Raw genomic sequence first — 20,804 nt, 5'->3', positions numbered from 1 at the left:
TGGTGTTACTGGGGGTCCTCCACCTGTCTCCCAGCTCATCTGTCTCTGGTCTTCCTTGGGTTCTCCTACCAGTCTTGAAACACTCCCTATGATCAACAGCATTTGTCTTCTTTGAGTAGATTTTTATACATTTTTCCACAGAACCTATGAAAGACAAAATGATATAGAAGTTATATTAGTAATTATTTGTGATAGTTTGTTACATTTCTGTCACACAAATACATGTAGGCCCCACTGTGTTGTTACACCAGAAAACTAACATTTCAAAGTGACTCTGAGTTGTAAAAGGGGGCACAGTATATTACCTGAAGTTGCTGTAGCGTCCGTACGTTTAGTTTTTCGCTTGTTGAATTGTTGAATTCATTACAAATGGTAGTCCAGGCATTCTATTTCTTGTTTTCTGTTGAGTAATCATACTGTTTGCTCTCCATAATTGGGTGATTTGACACAATTCACTTGAAGAGGGTTTTTCAAAGTCACAGCGTTTTCTTTAACCTCTGTCCATTGTTTGGATTAGGTGAGTTGCTCCAATTCCACACAATGCTTATGTATTAGTGTCCCATGCCTGGTTTCTGGAGCATCCTCAGGTCAGAACATTAACCAAATCAAGCTTCACAAAGATTAACTAGTTCGTCCTTACTTTCCTTAGTCTGGGACTCCCTCGTCTAGAAAGAATGAATCTGAAGTGAAACGGCTCAGAAAGCCATTGTTTTATCTGGATTCATTTCAGTAGAAATAGCCTGGTCCTGATTTAAATTCAACTCTGTCTGTGAAACCGCCCAGTAGTGAAACAGGACAAATATAAGCACCCCCTATTTGACCTTTTCAAATGCTGATAGGTGGGGTGGTGTGGTACTAAATGCTGATAGGTGGGGTGTTGTGGTATTAAATGCTGATTGGTGGGGTGGTGTGGTACTAAATGCTGATAGGTGGGGTTGGTGTGGTACTAAATGCTGATAGGTGGGGTGGTGTGGTACTAAATGCTGATTGGTGGGTTGGTGTGGTACTAAATGCTGATTGGTGGGTTGGTGTGGTACTAAATGCTGATAGGTGGGATGGTGTGGTACAAAATGCTGATAGGTGGGGTGGTGTGGTACACAATGTTGATAGGTGGGGTGTTGTGGTACTAAATGCTGATTGGTGGGTTGGTGTGGTACTAAATGCTGATAGGTGGGGTGGTGTGGTACTAAATGCTGATAGGTGGGGTGGTGTGGTACTTAATGCTGATTGGTGGGTTGGTGTGTTGTAATAGGTTGTCTACCGCGTTGGCAGGGAAGGCTCTGAGGAACACGGCGTTGGATCCTTTATAGAGTGCTCTGGGCCCCTCGTCACGAAGCAGCTCCCGCAGTACATCTACCAGACCTGTTCCCCTGTACCGCCCGTCTGGAGCTACACACACACAGTAAGAAAAAACATATTTTCATTTGAATCTAAATGTTTAGTTACGCTTCCCCCAGTTAATTTGAATCTAAATATTTAGCTATAGTTCCCCCAGTTAATTTGAATCTAAATATTTAGCTATAGTTCCCCCAGTTAATTTGAATCTAAATGTTTAGCTATAGTTCCCCAAGTTAATTTGAATCTAAATGTTTAGCTATAGTTCCCCCAGTTAATTTGAATCTAAATATTTAGCTATAGTTCCCCCAGTTAATTTGAATCTAAATATTTAGCTATAGTTCCCCCAGTTAATTTGAATCTAAATGTTTAGCTATAGTTCCCCCAGGTCTTCACGCAGGTATTCATTCAGTGATCCTTCTCTGTACCTTCCTCTGTTACTCTGGAGCAGGATGAGGACTGAGAATCTGTCTGTTATTGCCAGTTGTCACCACTACATGGGAGCATTCAGCTGCTGTCTCCTATAGTCCTGGCTGACAGGCTCCTGTAGTTTCATGTCATTTAGCAGACGCTTTCATGCAGAGATATTTACAGTCAGGACATTCAACTAAGTTAGGTAACACCACCACATAATCACAGTTTCCAGTCAGGCCATTCAACTGTGACAACCCTCCCACTCTGTCTGACAAATTCTTTTTCTTTGCTCTTGTTCTCCTTAATAGGAGGTCGGTGGGCGGAGCCGGGAGGGTCGTCAGCAAACTGGGACACACCTGGGCACGGGTGTGTCCCGGGATAAATACACCTCCTCCCCATTTTATTAGAGAGAGTCTCTCCATGCAGACACACGGATAGAGTTTGGTTGTGGCAGTTGGCAGGTTGCTTTGGCACTTTTCAACACCCCTCATTATCACATTCATGCACGCAAATACTCACTTACATTACTGACAACACACACCATTGTTCATTGTATTTAGTTTACTTCCATTAATAAATATATTGTTATTCCTTATCTCCACGTTGTCTCCCTTTTTTGTTACGAACTTCGAGTCGGTTCGTGACAAGTGAGGGCTCGTCTGGGATTTAAGGTTCCTAGATATTTTGGCATATAGCACTTTGTTGCATTATGAAGGACTAATACTAGTATGAGTTGTGTTTGAGAGAAAATGTGGAGTTAATGTTTGAGAACTCTGTAGGTGCTTTGTAACTCTCGTCACAGCTTTTGAGTTGTAATGTTTGGTAGGCCCAGTGTTGGTTGCCTTTGTTTGGGAAACTTGCCACTGCGGTGGAGAGTTGGTTGTGTGCTACTTTGGAGAGCATATTGGTTAGTTTCCAGGCCCCTGCCCAGGCTGGAGACTCGTGATCTACTCACTGTTGGGACATCGGTCTGAGGTGAGTACAGTCGGCTGTGTACCTCAGTGGGAGATTTGGGTAGGGTAGTGACACTTGCTACCTGGAGCTATAGCCTTTATTTTCCCCCTGTTAGGCTTAGCGATGTGTTTCACTTTGGAATACGTTGGGCATGGTTATTTTGTTTGTTATTTTTGTGTGGTGTCTGTGGACGGAGCAGTTGTCTCGGGTGCACATCCGTGGCTTGGGTGAATCTGCCAGCATGCTGCGTGTTTTAAAAAAAATATATTTTTTCCCTTGCCAGTAGACTACAGTGTGTAATTACCCACCGCAAATCCGCACGAAGACTAGGGTTAAGTTACTGTAGGTTTTATGGGAAGCTCCATATATTTATCTCTTCTGTGGTGCCCAGCGTGATTGTCAGTTCTCTTGTGGTCCGGTCTGGTGTGCTCAGCAGAGGGGAAGAGAGAGATCTTTTTTTGTATTTCTAGTGACTATGGCGTAGACACATTCATTCGCTTTCCATCAGAGGAACTGTTAGAATTATGTACTGAAGAAAGCTGTTGAAGATTGCTGAACACTACCAGGTTGAAATTAGTGATAAACGTCTAAACAATTTTATTAGGTTGATATTGAAGGCCAATCTGATGGACTGGTGTTTCTGAAGTTGCCTCTCGCCGTCTCCCTGTTTCATTACAATGGCTCCAGCTGTTAGCCCTAGAGGTCTTCTTTCAAACAGCACGATCGTGAGAACTACTTTGCAGACAGAGTTCAGTGTGTCAAATCGGAGGGCATGCTGTCCGGTCCTCTGGCAGTCTCTATGGGGGTGCCACAGGGTTCAATTCTCGGGCCGACTCTTTTTCTCTGTATATATCAATGATGTTGCTCTTGCTGCGGACGATTCCCTGATCCACCTCTACGCAGACGACACCATTCTATATACTTCCGGCCCGTCCTTGGACACTGTGCTATCTAACCTCCAAACGAGCTTCAATGCCATACAACACTCCTTCCGTGGCCTCCAACTGCTCTTAAACGCTAGTAAAACCAAATGCATGCTTTTCAACCGTTCGCTGCCTGCACCCGCATGCCCGACGAGCATCACCACCCTGGATGGTTCCGACCTTGAATATGTGGACATCTATAAGTACCTAGGTGTCTGGCGAGACTGTAAACTCTCCTTCCAGACTCATATCAAACATCTTCAAACCAAAATCAAATCTACAATCGGCTTTCTATTTCGCAACAAAGCCTCCTTCACTCACGCCGCCAAACTAACGCCAGTAAAACTGACTATCCTACCGATCCTCGACTTCATCTACAAAATAGCTTCTAATACTCTACTCAGCAAACTGGATGCAATTTATTACAGTGCCATCCGTTTTGTCACTAAAGCACCTTATACCACCCACCACTGCGACTTGTATGCTCTAGTCGGCTGGCCCTCGCTACATATTTGTCGCCAGACCCACTGGTTCCAGGTCATCTACAAGTCCATGCTAGGTAAAGCTCCGCCTTATCTCAGTTCACTGGTCACAATGGCAACACCCATCCGTAGCACGCGCTCCAGCAGGTGTATCTCACTGATCATCCCTAAAGCCAACACCTCATTTGGCCGCCTTTCGTTCCAGTTCTCTGCTGCCTGTGACTGGAACGAATTGCAAAAATCGCTGAAGTTGGAGACATTTATCTCCCTCACCAACCTCAAACATCTGCTATCTGAGCAGCTAACCGATCGCTGCAGCTGTACATTGTCTATCGGCAAATAGCTCACCCAATTTTACCTACCTCATCCCCATACTGTTTTTATTTATTTACTTTTCTGCTCTTTTGCACACCAGTATCTCTACCTGTACATGACCATCTGATCATTTATCACTCCAGTGTTAATCTACAAAATTGTAATTATTCGCCCACCTCCTCATGCCTTTTGCACACAATGTATATAGACTTTTTTTCTACTGTGTTATTGACTTGTTTATTGTTTACTCCATGTGTAACTCTGTGTTGTCTGTTCACACTGCTATGCTTTATCTTGGCCAGGTCGCAGTTGTAAATAAGAACTTGATCTCAACTAGCCTACCTGGTTAAATAAAGGTGAAATATATATTTTTTTTAAAGATCTAGAGCACGATCGTGTAAAGTATGAAAAATAATTGGAATTTAAACAGGATTTGGAACATCCTAAAATCAAGCTGCAACAAGAGCTGGTTAGGGAAGGAAAGCTCTCAGGGGAGAGTTTGCTCTGGGAAGGTGACCCAGATTTACCTAGGGGACGCTGCTCTTTTGGTCGTGCCTCGACACATTTGATGTTGTTGGGGACAAAGGTGAAATAACAAATGTCCTAATTTTGATGTCATCACTATTAATCTACAATGTAGAAAATAGTAAAAATAAAAACCATGAATGAGTAGGTGTCCAAACTTGTGACTGGTACAGTATATAAAGTATGTGATGGGATGCATAGACATTATAGACAATAAGGACAGTTTGTGGATAAAATATATAGTATATCTGTAGAACACGTAAACAGAATCGTATATGTAAAGGAAAAGTTGAATAGGATACAGTCTATACATATACAATGAGTACAACAGTATGTAAACATGATTAAAGGGACCAGCGTTCCGTTATTAAAGGGACCAGCGTTCCATTATTAAAGTGACCAGCGTTCCGTTATTAAAGTGACCAGTGTTCCGTTATTAAAGTGACCAGTGTTCCGTTATTATAGTGACCAGTGTTCCATTATTACAGTGACCAGTGTTCCATTATTAAAGTGACCAGTGTTCCGTTATTAAAGTGACCAGTGTTCCATTATTAAAGTGACCAGTGTTTCATTATTAAAGTGACCAGTGTTCCATTATTAAAGTGACCAGTGTTCCATTATTAAAGTGACCATTGTTCCATTATTAAAGTGACCAGTGTTCCATGATTAAAATGACCAGTGTTTCATTATTAAAGTGACCAGTGTTCCATTATTAAAGGGACCAGTGTTCCATTATTAAAGGGACCAGTGTTCCATTATTAAAGGGACCAGTGTTCCATTATTAAAGGGACCAGTGTTCCATTATTAAAGGGACCAGTGTTCCATTATTAAAGGGACCAGTGTTCCATTATTAAAGGGACCAGTGTTCCATTATTAAAGGGACCAGTGTTCCATTATTAAAGGGACCAGTGTTCCATTATTTAAGGGACCAGCGTTCCAGGTTTATGTACTCAGGGCAGCAGCCCAGGTGCAGGGTTGAGTAACCGAGTGATAGGCAGCAAAGTGACTAAGTTCAGGAGAGGGTGCGGGTGGAGGCCAGCTCGTGGTGATTATTTAACAGTCTGATGGCCTTGAGATAGAAGCTGTTTCATTCTCTTGTCCTCATGTTATAGGTGGGAGGGATGGAGGTAGGGGGTGTGTCTGGCCCCAAACAGGGATGGAGGTAGGGGGTGTGTCTGGCCCCTAACAGGGATGGAGGTAGGGGGTGTGTCTGGCCCCTAACAGTGACGGAGGTAGGGGGTGTGTCTGGCCCATAACAGGGATGGAGGTAAGAGGGGTGTCTGGTCCCTAACAGGGATGGAGGTAAGAGGTGTGTCTGGCCCAGTGATGTGTATCCCTGGATGACTGACAGGGGGTGCTCCTCCACAATTGTAAAACATATTTTAAAAGCTTTAGAAATGAATTTATAAATATCTACATTAGTTTTCCCCAAGTATTATAATACAGACACTTTAATGCATACTTTTACATTTTATTATGTGAGCTAATAAAACATTTTCCGTAAAATATATTTTTTTAGAGAGTACTAATATTACTGTCCCCACTACAACAAAACATAAAAATGTTATTTTGTCTTTGAAACATTTAAATGAAATACGGTAGAATTCCATTCATTCCTATGGAGAACTGTTCCTACCAGGGAGAGCCAATATGGCCGACCGGTGGCTTAAAGCCTCTCAATGGCCAATACATAGAATCAGCAGCCAGAAAGGGCTGGTGGGAGAAGCTATAGGAGGACTGACTCATTCTAATGGTTGGATTGGAGTCAAACATCTGGTTTCCATCCTCTGGTGTTCAGACCAGGTGTATGTGACCTAAACGACCATCTTAGGGCAGCTGCCAATATATTTCAGCACTTTATTCACTTACAGAGTCATGGACATTACCGTCAGCTCTCAACACCATGTTATACATCATGTGTTAGACATCTATCATGTGTTAAATCAATCAAATCAAATGTATTTATAAAGCCCTTCTTACATCAAGCTGATATCTCAAAGTGCTGTACAGAAACCCAGCCTAAAACTCCAAACAGGAAGCAATGCGTGGAAGCACGTGTCGTGTGTTATATATCATGTGTTTTATGCCATGTGCTAATTACCATGTGTTATGTGTTTGATATACAGTATATATCATGTGTTTTATACCATGTGCTAATTACCATGTGTTATGTGTTTGATATACAGTATATATCATGTGTTTTATACCATGTGCTAATTACCATGTGTTATGTGTTTGATATACAGTATATATCATGTGTTTTATACCATGTGCTAATTACCATGTGTTATGTGTTTGATATACAGTATATATCATGTGTTTTATACCATGTGCTAATTACCATGTGTTATGTGTTTGATATACAGTATATATCATGTGTTTTATACCATGTGCTAATTACCATGTGTTATGTGTTTGATATACAGTATATATCATGTGTTTTATACCATGTGCTAATTACCATGTGTTATGTGTTTGATATACAGTATATATCATGTGTTTTATACCATGTGCTAATTACCATGTGTTATGTGTTTGATATACAGTATATATCATGTGTTTTATACCATGTGCTAATTACCATGTGTTATGTGTTTGATATACAGTATATATCATGTGTTTTATACCATGTGCTAATTACCATGTGTTATGTGTTTGATATACAGTATATATCATGTGTTTTATACCATGTGCTAATTACCATGTGTTATGTGTTTGATATACAGTATATATCATGTGTTTTATACCATGTGCTAATTACCATGTGTTATGTGTTTGATATACAGTATATATCATGTGTTTTATACCATGTGCTAATTACCATGTGTTATGTGTTTGATATACAGTATATTTCATGTGTTTTATACCATGTGCTAATTACCATGTGTTATGTGTTTGATATACAGTATATATCATGTGTTTTATACCATGTGCTAATTACCATGTGTTATGTGTTTGATATACAGTATATATCATGTGTTTTATACCATGTGCTAATTACCATGTGTTATGTGTTTGATATACAGTATATATCATGTGTTTTATACCATGTGCTAATTACCATGTGTTATGTGTTTAATATACAGTATATATCATGTGTTTTATACCATGTGCTAATTACCATGTGTTATGTGTTTGATATACAGTATATATCATGTGTTTTATACCATGTGCTAATTACCATGTGTTATGTGTTTAATATACAGTATATATCATGTGTTTTATACCATGTGCTAATTACCATGTGTTATGTGTTTGATATACAGTATATTTCATGTGTTTTATACCATGTGCTAATTACCATGTGTTATGTGTTTAATATACAGTATATATCATGTGTTTTATACCATGTGCTAATTACCATGTGTTATGTGTTTAATATACAGTATATATCATGTGTTTTCATATCATGTGTTTTATGTTGTCAACTATGCATGCGGCCATCTTGGAAAGGTCACATTTGGAAAAGAGATGTATTTTTATTTTTTTATTTCACCTTTATTTAACCAGGTAGGCTAGTTGAGAACACCTTTTTTTTTAACCAGGTAGGCTAGTTGAGAACACCTTTATTTAACCAGGTAGGCTAGTTGAGAACACCTTTTTTTAACCAGGTAGGCCAGTTGAGAACACCTTTATTTAACCAGGTAGGCTAGTTGAGAACACCTTTTTTTAACCAGGTAGGCCTGTTGAGAACACCTTTATTTAACCAGGTAGGCTAGTTGAGAACACCTTTTTTAAACCAGGTAGGCTAGTTGAGAACACCTTTATTTAACCAGGTAGGCTAGTTGAGAACACCTTTTTTTAACCAGGTAGGCCAGTTGAGAACACCTTTAATTAACCAGGTAGGCTAGTTGAGAACACCTTTATTTTACCAGGTAGACTAGTTGAGAACACCTTTATTTAACCAGGTAGGCTAGTTGAGAACACCTTTATTTAACCAGGTAGGCTAGTTGAGAACACTTTTATTTAACCAGGTAGGCTAGTTGAGAACACCTTTATTTAACCAGGTAGGCTAGTTGAGAACACCTTTTTTTAACCAGGTAGGCCAGTTGAGAACACCTTTATTTAACCAGGTAGGCTAGTTGAGAACACCTTTTTTTAACCAGGTATACCTGTTGAGAACACCTTTATTTAACCAGGTAGGCTAGTTGAGAACACCTTTTTTTAACCAGGTAGGCTAGTTGAGAACACCTTTATTTAACCAGGTAGGCTAGTTGAGAACAACTTTATTTAACCAGGTAGGCTAGTTGAGAACACCTTTATTTAACCAGGTAGGCTAGTTGAGAACACATTTTTTTTAACCAGGTAGGCCAGTTGAGAACACCTTTATTTAACCAGGTAGGCTAGTTGAGAACACCTTTTTTTAACCAGGTATACCTGTTGAGAACACCTTTATTTAACCAGGTAGGCTAGTTGAGAACACCTTTTTTTAACCAGGTAGGCTAGTTGAGAACACCTTTATTTAACCAGGTAAGCTAGTGGAGAACACCTTTATTTAACCAGGTAGGCTAGTTGAGAACACCTTTATTTAACCAGGTAGGCTAGTTGAGAACACCTTTATTTAACCAGGTAGGCTAGTGGAGAACACCTTTATTTAACCAGATAGGCTAGTTGAGAACACCTTTTTTTAACCAGGTAGGCTAGTTGAGAACACCTTTATTTAACCAGGTAGGCTAGTTGAGAACACCTTTATTTAACCAGGTAGGCTAGTTGAGAACACCTTTATTTAACCAGGTAGGCTAGTTGAGAACACCTTTATTTAACCAGGTAGGCTAGTTGAGAACACCTTTATTTAACCAGGTAGGCTAGTGGAGAACACCTTTATTTAACCAGGTAGGCTAGTTGAGAACACCTTTATTTAACCAGGTAAGCTAGTTGAGAACAAGTTCTCATTTACAACTGCGACCTGGCCAAGATGAAGCAAAGCAGTTCGACACAAACAACACAGAGTTACACATGGAATAACAAACATACAGTCAATAACACATAGAAAAAGTATATACACAGTGTGTGCAAATGAGGTAACTGCATCCAATTTGTTGAGTAGAGTGTTGGAAGCTATTTTATAGATGACATCACCGAAGTTGAGAATTGGTAGGATGGTCAGTTTTACGAGGGTATGTTTGGCAGCATGAGTGAAGGATGCATTTTGAGAAATAGGAAGCCGATTCTAGATTTAACTTTGGATTGGAGATGTTTGATATGGGTCTGGAATGAGAGTTTACAGTCTAACCAGACACCCAGGTATTTGTATTTGTCCACATATTCTAAGTCAGAGCCGTCCAGAGTAGTGAGGCTGGACGGGCGGGCAGGTGCGGGCAGCGATCGGTTGAAGAGCATGCATTTCGTTTTACTTGAGTTTTACTTGAGTTATATGGCATTGAAGCTTGTCTGGAGGTTAGTTAACACAGTGTCCAAAGAAGGGCCAGAAGTATACAGAATGGTGTCATCTGCGTAGAGGTGGATCAGAGACTCACCAGCAGCAAGAGCGACATCATTGATGTCAACAGAGAAGAGTGTCGGTCCAAGAATTTAACCCTGTGTTACCCCCATAGAGACTGCCAGAGGTCCGGACAGCAGACCCTTCGATTTGACACACTGAACTCTATCTGAGAAGTAGTTGGTGAACCAGGCGAGGCAGTCATTTGAGAAACCAAGGCTGTTGAGTCTGCCGATAAGAAAGTGGTGATTGACAGAGTCGAAACCCTTGGCCAGGTAGATGAAGACGGCTGCACAGTAATGTCTCTTAACGACGGCGGTTATGATATCGTTTAGGACCTTGAGGATGGCTGAGGTGCACCCATGACCAGCTCTGAAACCAGATTGCATAGCGGAGAAGTGGGATTTAAAATGGTCGGTAATTTGTTTGTTGACTTGGCATTCGAAGAGTTTAGAAAAATATAGGTATATAGGATAAATATTGTTCTGTAGCAGTTTGGGTCTAGAGAGATGTGACCTCTCTGGTTAAATAAAGGGTAACAAATAAATAAACTCACCAAAAAAATAAATGTCCCTTTTTCAGGACCCTGTCTTTCAGAAGATAATTAGTAAAAATCCAAATAACTTCACAGATCTTCATTGTAAAGGGTTTAAACACTGTTTCCCATGCTTGTTCAATGAACCATTAACAATGAATGAACATGCACCTGTGGAGCAGTCGTTAAGACACTAACAGCTGACAGACGGTAGGCAATTAAGGTCACAGTTATGAAAACTAGAAAAAGGAATTTCTACTGACTCTGAAAAACCCTGCTCATCTGCGTGAACGTGCTGCAAGGAGGCATGAGGACTGCAGATGTGGCCAGGGCAATAAATTGGAATGTCCGTACTGTGAGACGCCTAAGACAGCGCTGAAGGGAGACAGGATGGATATCTGATCGTCCTCACAGTGGCAGACCACGTGTCCGCAATAGGCTGAGAGAGGCTGGACTGGGGGTTTGTAGGCCTGTTGTAAGGCAGGTCCTCACCAGACATCACCGGCAACAACAACAACAAACCCACCGTCGCTGGACCAGACAGAACTGGCAGAAAGTGCTCTTCACTGACGAGTCGCGGTTTTGTCTCTCACCAGGGGTGGTGGTCGGATTTGCGTTTATCGTCGAGGGAATGAGCATTACACTGAGGCCTGTACTCTGGAACAGGATCGATTTGGAGGTGGAGGGTCCATCATGGTCTGGGACGGTGTGTCACAGCATCATCGGAATGAGATTGTTGTCATTGCAGGTATTCTCAATGCTGTGCGTTACAAGAAAGACATCCTCCTCCCTCATGTGGTACCCTTCCTGCAGGCTCATGACCCTCCAGCATGACAATGCCACCAGCCATACTGCTCATTCTGTGCATAATTCCTTGCAAGACAGGAATGTCAGTGTTCTGCCATGGCCAGCGAAGAGCCCTGATCTCAATCCCATTGAGCACATCTGGGACCTGTTGGATCGGAGGGTGAGGGCTAAGGCCATTCCCCAAGAAATGTCTGGGAACTTGCAGGTGCCTTGGTGGAATAGTGTGGTAACATCTCACAGCAAGAACTGGCAAATCTGGTGCAGTTCATGAGGAGGAGATGCACTGCAGTACTTAATGCAGCTGGTGGCCACACCAGATACCCCCCCCCCCCTTTGTTCAGGGACACATTATTCCATTTCTGTTAGTCACATGTCTGTAGAATTAATCTTGTTATGTTCATACAAATATTTACACATGTTAAGTTTGTTGAAAATAAACGCAGTTGACAGTGAGAGGACGTTTCTTTTTTTGATGAGATTACAAATAAACAAATCAAAAACCTTCAGCCAAAGGACATTGGGTCGACCTGGGTTCAGTGAATATATATATATGTGTGTGTGTGTGTGTGTGTGTGTGTGTGTGTCAGTGTACCTGTCTGGAAGTTGGTCTTGAGTACGTCGGGTGGAAGTCCCACAATCCAGTTACAGATGCCCGCTATGCCACCACAAAGGAGGATCTTTGGAGTGCTGAGCTGGGACACACTGGAACACGCACGCACGCACGCACACACACACACACACACACAGACACACACGCACGCACACACACACACACACACAGACACACACACACACACACACGCATGGTTAAACATTTATACACACACACACACACACACACACACACACACGCACACACACACACACACGCAGGGTTAAACATTTATACACACACACAGGGTAAAACATTTATATATCAAGTGATTGACATCTGTTACCAATTATTGCAGTGTGTTCTATAAAGTTTTGGATGAAGAGGTGTTGTAATGGTAACATGAGACGGACCTTTCACCCTCAGCTGTCATTTTGTGTTTCAGGAAGTCATAAGCCATGAAGTAGGCACCATTAGAAGGCACGTCTAGAGGGGGGAGAGAGGGACAGGGAGAAAGACAGGGAGAGAGAGAGGGACAGGGAGAGATAGAGAATGGGAGAGAGAGGGACAGATAGAGAGAGAGAATGGGAGAGAGAGAGAGAGCGAGAGAATGGGAGAGAGAGAGGGACAGATAGAGAGAATGGGAGAGAGAGAGGGACAGATAGAGAGAATGGGAGAGAGAGAGAGAGAGAGAGAATGGGAGAGAGAGGGACAGACAGAGAATGGGAGAGAGAGAGAGAGAGAGAGAGAATGGGAGAGAGAGGGACAGAGAGAGAATGGGAGAGGGAGAGGGACAGATAGAGAGAATGGGAGAGAGAGAATGGGAGAGAGAGAGAATGGGAGAGAGAATAGAGGTATATTGTAAAAGGCATTTGAGAGCAACAGACTGGTGAACTAGTCTTATTTTATTGAGCAACAATGATATATTTCAATCAAGGGTAGAACAAGGCTGGTAGTTAGTCATGTTGAACTTATACCTGATTTATATTACTATCATGGGAACCAAAGTGCAATATAGATTTAAAGACACACACAGGGTAAAGTCTGGTGTGTGTACCTCTGATGAGTGTGAGTGTTGTTCCTTTGTAGATGGAGCGGATGCCTTGTGCTTTATACAACTTGAGAGCACAGTCCAGAGGACCTGCATACCGTACTGCCTGCTGCCCCCCGCTTGCCTGCACCTACACACACACACACACACACACACACACACACACACACACACACACACACACACACACACACACACACACACACACACACACACACACACACACACACACACACACACATCTATCCAATCCTGTCAGATCCATTAGGGAGTAGTTAGGGAGTAGGAGCTAGAGGGAAGGGATTAGGAGCTAGGGGGAAGTGATTAGGGAGTAGGAGCTAGGAGAGAGGGCTTATGGATGAGGAGCTAGGTATTAGGGAGGAGGAGCTAGGGTTTATGGAGTAGGAGCTAGGGGAAGGGGTTAGGGATTGGGAAATAGGGTGAAGGGTTTACGGAGTAGGAGCTAGGAGGTAGGGATTAGGGAGTAGAGGCTACAGGGAAGTGATTAGGAAGTAGGAGTTGGGTAGAAGGAGATATGGGTTAGGGAATAGGAGCTGTTGGGAAGGGGGAAGGGAGCAGGAGATACAGTATGGGGGAAGGGATTATGGAGTAGGAGCTAGGAGTTATGGAGTAGGAGATAGGGCTTAGGGAGTAGGAGGTAGGGGGAAGGGGATAGGAAGTAAGGGCTAGGGTTAAGAGATTAGGAGATATGAGTTAGGGAGTAGGAGCTAGGGGTATGGGAGTAGGAGTTATGGAGGGAGAAGGGGGAGGGGTTAGGGAGTAGGAGCTAGGGGAAGGGGTTAGGTAGTAGGAGCTAGGGGAAGGGGTTAGGGAGTAGGAACTAGGAGGAAGGGGTTAGGTAGTAGGAGCTAGGGGAAGAGGTTAGGTAGTAGGAGCTAGGGGAAGGGGTTAGGTAGTAGGAGCTAGGGGGAAGGGGTTAGGTAGTAGGAGCTAGGGGAAGGGGTTAGGTAGTAGGAGCTAGGGGAAGGGGTTAGGTAGTAGGAGCGAGGGGGAAGGGGTTAGGTAGTAGGAGCTAGGGGGAAGGGGTTAGGTAGCAGGAGCTAGGGGAAGGGGTTAGGTAGTAGGAGCTAGGGGGAAGGGGTTAGGTAGTAGGAGCTAGGGGGAAGGGGTTAAGTAGCAGGAGCTAGGGGAAGGGGTTAGGTAGTAGGAGCGAGGGGGAAGGGGTTAGGTAGTAGGAGCTAGGGGGAAGGGGTTAGGTAGTAGGAGCTAGGGGAATGGGTTAGGTAGTAGGAGCTAGGGGAAGGGGTTAGGTAGTAGGAGCTAGGGGAAGGGTTTAGGTAGTAGGAGCTAGGGGGAAGGGGTTAAGTAGTAGGAGCTAGGGGAAGGGGTTAGGTAGTAGGAGCTAGGGGAAGGGGTTAGGTAGTAGGAGCTAGGGGAATAGGTTAGGTAGTGTCTGTAGCTGGTGAGATGGAAACACCTTGTTGCTTTTATGGATTTTGTTTTGTTGCTTTTTGTCTGCCTGCTACGTGTTGCTTTTCTTATGTTGCTCTGACTGCATGCTACGTGTTGCTTCTAAAATATTTAATTAAAATAAAGTCAAACTCAAAGCTAAGGGTTTGGGGAGGGGGTTAGGGAGTATGAGCTAGGGTTTAGGGATTAGGATTTTGGGGGAGGGGCTAAATTAGGGAGTACAATTTAGGTGTTTTTGATTGGGTTTGAAGCTTTGGGATGTTAAGGACAGGGGCAGGGAGTGAGTGTCGTCATTTTACCTGTAGTAAACACTTGACCCTTTCTCCAGGACACACTATCACTGTAGTGAAAACACCTGCTAGACAGCCTGAAAGAAACAGTTGGCTAGGCCTGACAGAGAGAGAGGGGGGGAGAGAGTGATGGAGAGAGAGAGACAGAGGGAGGAGAGGCAGGAAGAGGGAAGAGAGGAGAGGCAGAAAGAGGGGAGAGAGAGAGAGGTAAATGTGAGGAATGTGTGTGTGGTAGTCACTCAGGGGTGGGAAGGATGGAAGTGAATGATAGGAGAGAGAAGGGCTACAGATATATTTAGGCTTCATATTTCAACTATTACACCACACAGAAAGGACCACAGAAAGGACCACAGAAAGGACCACAGAAAGGACCACAGAAAGGACCACAGAAAGGACCACAGAAAGAAAGAACTACTCCCACCACTCTTCCCCTCCGGCGTTTGACGACACCTGGTTACTAACCACCGGTCCTGGTTACCATCGTTACGCTCACCTGGTTACCATCATTACGCTCACCTGGTTACCATCATTACGCTCACCTGGTTACCATCATTACGCTCCCCTGGTTACCATCATTACGCTCACCTGGTTACCATCATTACGCTCACCTGTTTACTAACCACCGGTCCTGGTTACCATCATTACGCTCACCTGGTTACCATCATTACGCTCACCTGTTTACTAACCACCGGTCCTGGTTACCATCATTACGCTCACCTGGTTACCATCATTACGCTCACCTGGTTACCATCATTACGCTCACCTGTTTACTAACCACCGGTCCTGGTTACCATCATTACGCTCACCTGGTTACCATCATTACGCTCACCTGGTTACTAACCACCGGTCCTGGTTACCATCATTACGCTCACCTGTTTACTAACCACCGGTCCTGGTTACCATCATTACGCTCACCTGTTTACTAACCACCGGTCCTGGTTACCATCATTACGCTCACCTGGTTACCATCATTACGCTCACCTGGTTACCATCATTACGCTCACCTGGTTACCATCATTACGCTCCCCTGTTTACTAACCACCGGTCCTGGTTACCATCATTACGCTCACCTGGTTACCATCATTACGCTCACCTGGTTACCATCATTACGCTCACCTGGTTACCATCATTACGCTCACCTGGTTACCATCATTACGCTCACCTGGTTACCATCATTACGCTCACCTGGTTACCATCATTACGCTCACCTGGTCCTCATCATTAAGCTCACCTGGTTACCATCATTACGCTCACCTGGTCCTCATCATTACGCTCACCTGGTTACCATCATTACGCTCACCTGTTCCTCATCATTACGCTCACCTGGTTACCATCATTACGCTCACCTGGTTACCATCATTACGCTCACCTGGTTACCATCATTACGCTCACCTGGTTACCGTCATTACGCTCAACTGTTCCTCATCATTACGCTCACCTGGTTACCGTCATTACGCTCACCTGTTCCTCATCATTACGCTCACCTGGTTACCATCATTACGCTCACCTGTTCCTCATGATGAGGCTCACCTGTTCCTCATGATGAGGCTCACCTGTTCCTCATGATGAGGCTCACCTGTGTAACGAGTGCGCTGAGTCAGGAAGCAAGTTCAGGGAGTGAGTGTTTTAATGAAATAAACACAAACAACGCACCTACATGAAAAGAGTCAATAACACCTGAGGAAAGAACCAAGGGGAGTGACAGATAGAGGGAAGATAATCAAGGAGGTGATGGATTCCAGGTGGGTGACAGATATAGAGAAGATAATCAAGGAGGTGATGGAGTCCAGTTGAGTGACAGATATAGAGAAGACAATCAAGGAGGACTCCATTTCCTCTCTCATTACCTCCTCTATATCTGTCACTCACCTGGAATCCATTTTCCCTCTCATTACCTCCTCTATATCTGTCACTCACCTGGACTCCATTTCCCCTCTCATTACCTCCTCTATATCTGTCACTCACCTGGACTCCATTTCCTCTCTCATTACCTCCTCTATATCTGTCACTCACCTGGACTCCATTTCCCCTCTCATTACCTCCTCTATATCTGTCACTCACCTGGACTCCATTTCCCCTCTCATTACCTCCTCTATATCTGTCACTCACCTGGACTCCATTTCCTCTCTCATTACCTCCTCTATATCTGTCACTCACCTGGACTCCATTTTCTCTCTCATTACCTCCTCTATATCTGTCACTCACCTGGACTCCATTTCCCCTCTCATTACCTCCTCTATATCTGTCACTCACCTGGACTCCATTTCCTCTCTCATTACCTCCTCTATATCTGTCACTCACCTGGACTCCATTTCCTCTCTCATTACCTCCTCTATATCTGTCACTCACCTGGACTCCATTTCCTCTCTCATTACCTCCTCTATATCTGTCACTCACCTGGACTCCATTTCCTCTCTCATTACCTCCTCTATATCTGTCACTCACCTGGACTCCATTTCCCCTCTCATTACCTCCTCTATATCTGTCACTCACCTGGACTCCATTTCCCCTCTCATTACCTCCTCTATATCTGTCACTCACCTGGACTCCATTTCCTCTCTCATTACCTCCTCTATATCTGTCACTCACCTGGACTCCATTTTCTCTCTCATTACCTCCTCTATATCTGTCACTCACCTGGACTCCATTTCCCCTCTCATTACCTCCTCTATATCTGTCACTCACCTGGACTCCATTTCCTCTCTCATTACCTCCTCTATATCTGTCACTCACCTGGACTCCATTTCCTCTCTCATTACCTCCTCTATATCTGTCACTCACCTGGACTCCATTTCCTCTCTCATTACCTCCTCTATATCTGTCACTCCCTTACGTCTATTCCCCAGGCAGCATTCATGTTGTTCCATGTCTGTACGCTGCACTTGTGTCTTGCATTGTTCTCTGTTCCGTTTATTATTAAACTCTCTACCTGAACTTGCTTCCTGTTTCCCAGCGTCGTTGTTACAAAGAAAGAAAGAAAGGAATACAGAAAGAAATGAATACCTACATCAGTGTCTTAGTGGAGTCTGGTTGCAACAGCTGTTTTCCCAGTCCGAAACCAAAGAAACTAATGGCCATCATAGGAGCTACGCTGGCTAGGGGGGCCCCCATCCCCTTGTACAGCCCAAGAAGTCCCTAAACACACACACACACACACACACACACACACACACACACACACACACACACACACACACACACACACACACACACACACACACACACACACACACACACACACATTGTTGGTGCGGTATGCAAATTGGAGTGGGTCTAAGGTTTCCCATGTGTCTTTGCGTGTCAAAAACAACACACGTCAAATAACACTATTTGATGCGTCAAATACGCTTTTAATCTGACGCATCAAACAACACAATTCTGTTACAGAATGTTGTGTGTGTGCGGAATTTTCAGGTGCAAGCCAAGCTCCTCCACACTATGACCAGTAGCACTGTCAAAGCTGTACAAAAATTAAAGTCTGCAAACAAGAACAACCCGGCCACAAACAATGTGTTTACAATACCGCATGGTAATGAGGCTTGTGTTCGACCACATGGGAAAACACGTCTGTGTGAGCATTTCAAATAAGATTGGGATCAAATGAGCAGGTTCAAAAAATGTTGCTAATATCTTTGATAAAGATGTTATTTAGCAGCTTCTGCGGTAGTTAGCTAGCTTTAGCTTGGTACCTAGATAGCACCAATGCAATTGCCTGAAAACAATGACCAGTAGAAACTGCTGTCATTTTCAATACTCTTAGCAATGATTTAGGAATCCATCTGAGTAAGTATTAGCTAGGGAGCCACTTGTTTTTTAACTTCAGTTCATGAAAATAACTAGCTAGCTAATTACTTAACCCTGTTGCCCAAAGCTAACGTTATAAGCAGCCGAGTAGCTTCCTCTGGCTCGTGAGGCTTGAACCGGTTTATGTTTTGTGAAGCTAGCCACAATAAGGATTAGCCACAATAGTGGAATTTGCAGTTGGCCTTCAAAAATAAAAATCCCTCGTTGAAAGTGATGCAGAACATTACAACTTATTTAGACTAGATCATGTTATTACAAGGTTAGAGTGTAATGTGGAGCAATGAAATGGAGGATCAGTCTACTTGGTGAGAACAGAACACAACTGTGAAGAGTTTATGTAAATATTAGCATTGTAGCTCAGGGACTTTGACTGGGGGAAGTCACCTGCCCAGTCAGCCTAATGTGCGTACTGACAATCATATTGCACTGTACAGCCTTATCTAAGGATTGGGGATCAATGAAATGGGGTATCAGTCTACTCAGTATCCAAGAGCTCCTCAGAGTTATCAGACTCCAAAACATGGTATCAGTCTACTAAGTATCTAAGAGCTCCTCAGAGTTATCAGACTCCAAAACATCCGCATTGTTTTTCTTCTGGAATAGTGTTCAATACACTGTTGTAGGTTGACTGGTACGATAAATGTGGCTCAATTCAGTGGTTTCAGATTCCCACAATCAAATCAAAGTGTATTTGTCATGTGCGCTGAATACAACAGGTATTTATTCACCTTACAGTGAAATGCGTACTTACAGGCTCTAACCAATAGGGCAAAAAAGGCATTCGGTGAACAATAGGTAAGTAAAGAAATAAAACAACAGTAAAAAGACAAGCTATATACAGTAGAGAGGCTATATACAGTAGAGAGGCTATACACAGTAGAGATGCTATATACAGTAGAGAGGTTATATACAGTAGAGAGGCTATATACAGTAGAGAGGCTACATACAGTAGAGAGGCTATATACAGTAGAGAGGCTATATACAGTAGAGAGGCTATATACAGTAGAGAGGCTATATACAGTAGAGAGGCTATATACAGTAGAGAGGCTATATACAGTAGAGAGGCTATACACAGTAGAGATGCTATATACAGTAGAGAGGCTATACACAGTAGAGAGGCTATACACAGTAGAGAGGCTATATACAGTAGAGAGGCTATACACAGTAGAGAGGCTATATACAGTAGAGAGGCTATATACAGTAGAGAGGCTATATACAGTAGAGAGGCTATACACAGTAGAGATGCTATATACAGTAGAGAGGCTATATACAGTAGAGAGGCTATATACAGTAGAGAGGCTATATACAGTAGACAGGCTATATACAGTAGACAGGCTATATACAGTAGAGAGGCTATATACAGTAGAGAGACTATATACAGAAGAGAGGCTCTATAGAGTAGAGAGGTTATATACAGTAGAGAGACTATATACAGTAGAGAGGCTATATAGAGTAGAGAGGTTATATACAGTAGAGAGACTATATACAGTAGAGAGGCTATATAGAGTAGAGAGGCTATATACAGTAGACAGGCTATATAGAGTAGAGAGGCTATATACAGTAGACAGGCTATATACAGTAGAGAGGTTATATACAGTAGAGAGGTTATATACAGTAGAGAGGCTATATACAGTAGAGAGGTTATATAAAGTAGAGAGGCTATATACAGTAGAGAGGTTATATACAGTAGAGAGGTTATATACAGTAGCGAGGCTATATACAGTAGACAGGCTATATACAGTAGAGAGGTTATATACAGTAGAGAGGTTATATACAGTAGAGAGGCTATATACAGCAGAGAGGCTATATACAGTAGCGAGGCTATATACAGCAGAGAGGCTATACAAGTAGCGAGGCTACATACAGACACCGGTTAGGCTGATTGAGGTAGTATGTGCATGTAGAT

At 43.0% G+C, this 20,804-nt stretch overlaps 1 protein-coding gene across 2 annotated transcripts in view; it reads right to left on the bottom strand.

The window, feature by feature from the left end:
• Window positions 1–20,804, bottom strand: part of LOC135503819 (mitochondrial carnitine/acylcarnitine carrier protein-like) — a 37,925-nt gene that overhangs the window by 10,355 nt on the left and 6,766 nt on the right. The window contains exons 3-8 of one of the 2 annotated variants that reach the window (XM_064921958.1): window positions 18,102–18,229; window positions 15,104–15,194; window positions 13,380–13,503; window positions 12,736–12,808; window positions 12,323–12,432; window positions 1,262–1,389 (exon numbers count right to left, since the gene is read on the bottom strand). In XM_064921958.1, coding sequence (XP_064778030.1) covers window positions 1,262–1,389; window positions 12,323–12,432; window positions 12,736–12,808; window positions 13,380–13,503; window positions 15,104–15,194; window positions 18,102–18,229 — 654 coding nt within the window. Of the gene's footprint in view, window positions 1–1,261; window positions 1,390–12,322; window positions 12,433–12,735; window positions 12,809–13,379; window positions 13,504–15,103; window positions 16,671–18,101; window positions 18,230–20,804 lie in introns of both variants that reach the window. The other variant, XM_064921959.1, reaches the window with a different exon arrangement.

The sequence above is a fragment of the Oncorhynchus masou genome, chromosome 18 (genome assembly GCF_036934945.1).
Source record: "Oncorhynchus masou masou isolate Uvic2021 chromosome 18, UVic_Omas_1.1, whole genome shotgun sequence".
Lineage (NCBI taxonomy): Eukaryota > Metazoa > Chordata > Actinopteri > Salmoniformes > Salmonidae > Oncorhynchus > Oncorhynchus masou.
Note: the sequence above shows the minus strand (reverse complement) of the source record. Positions and strands in the feature narration are given on the sequence as shown.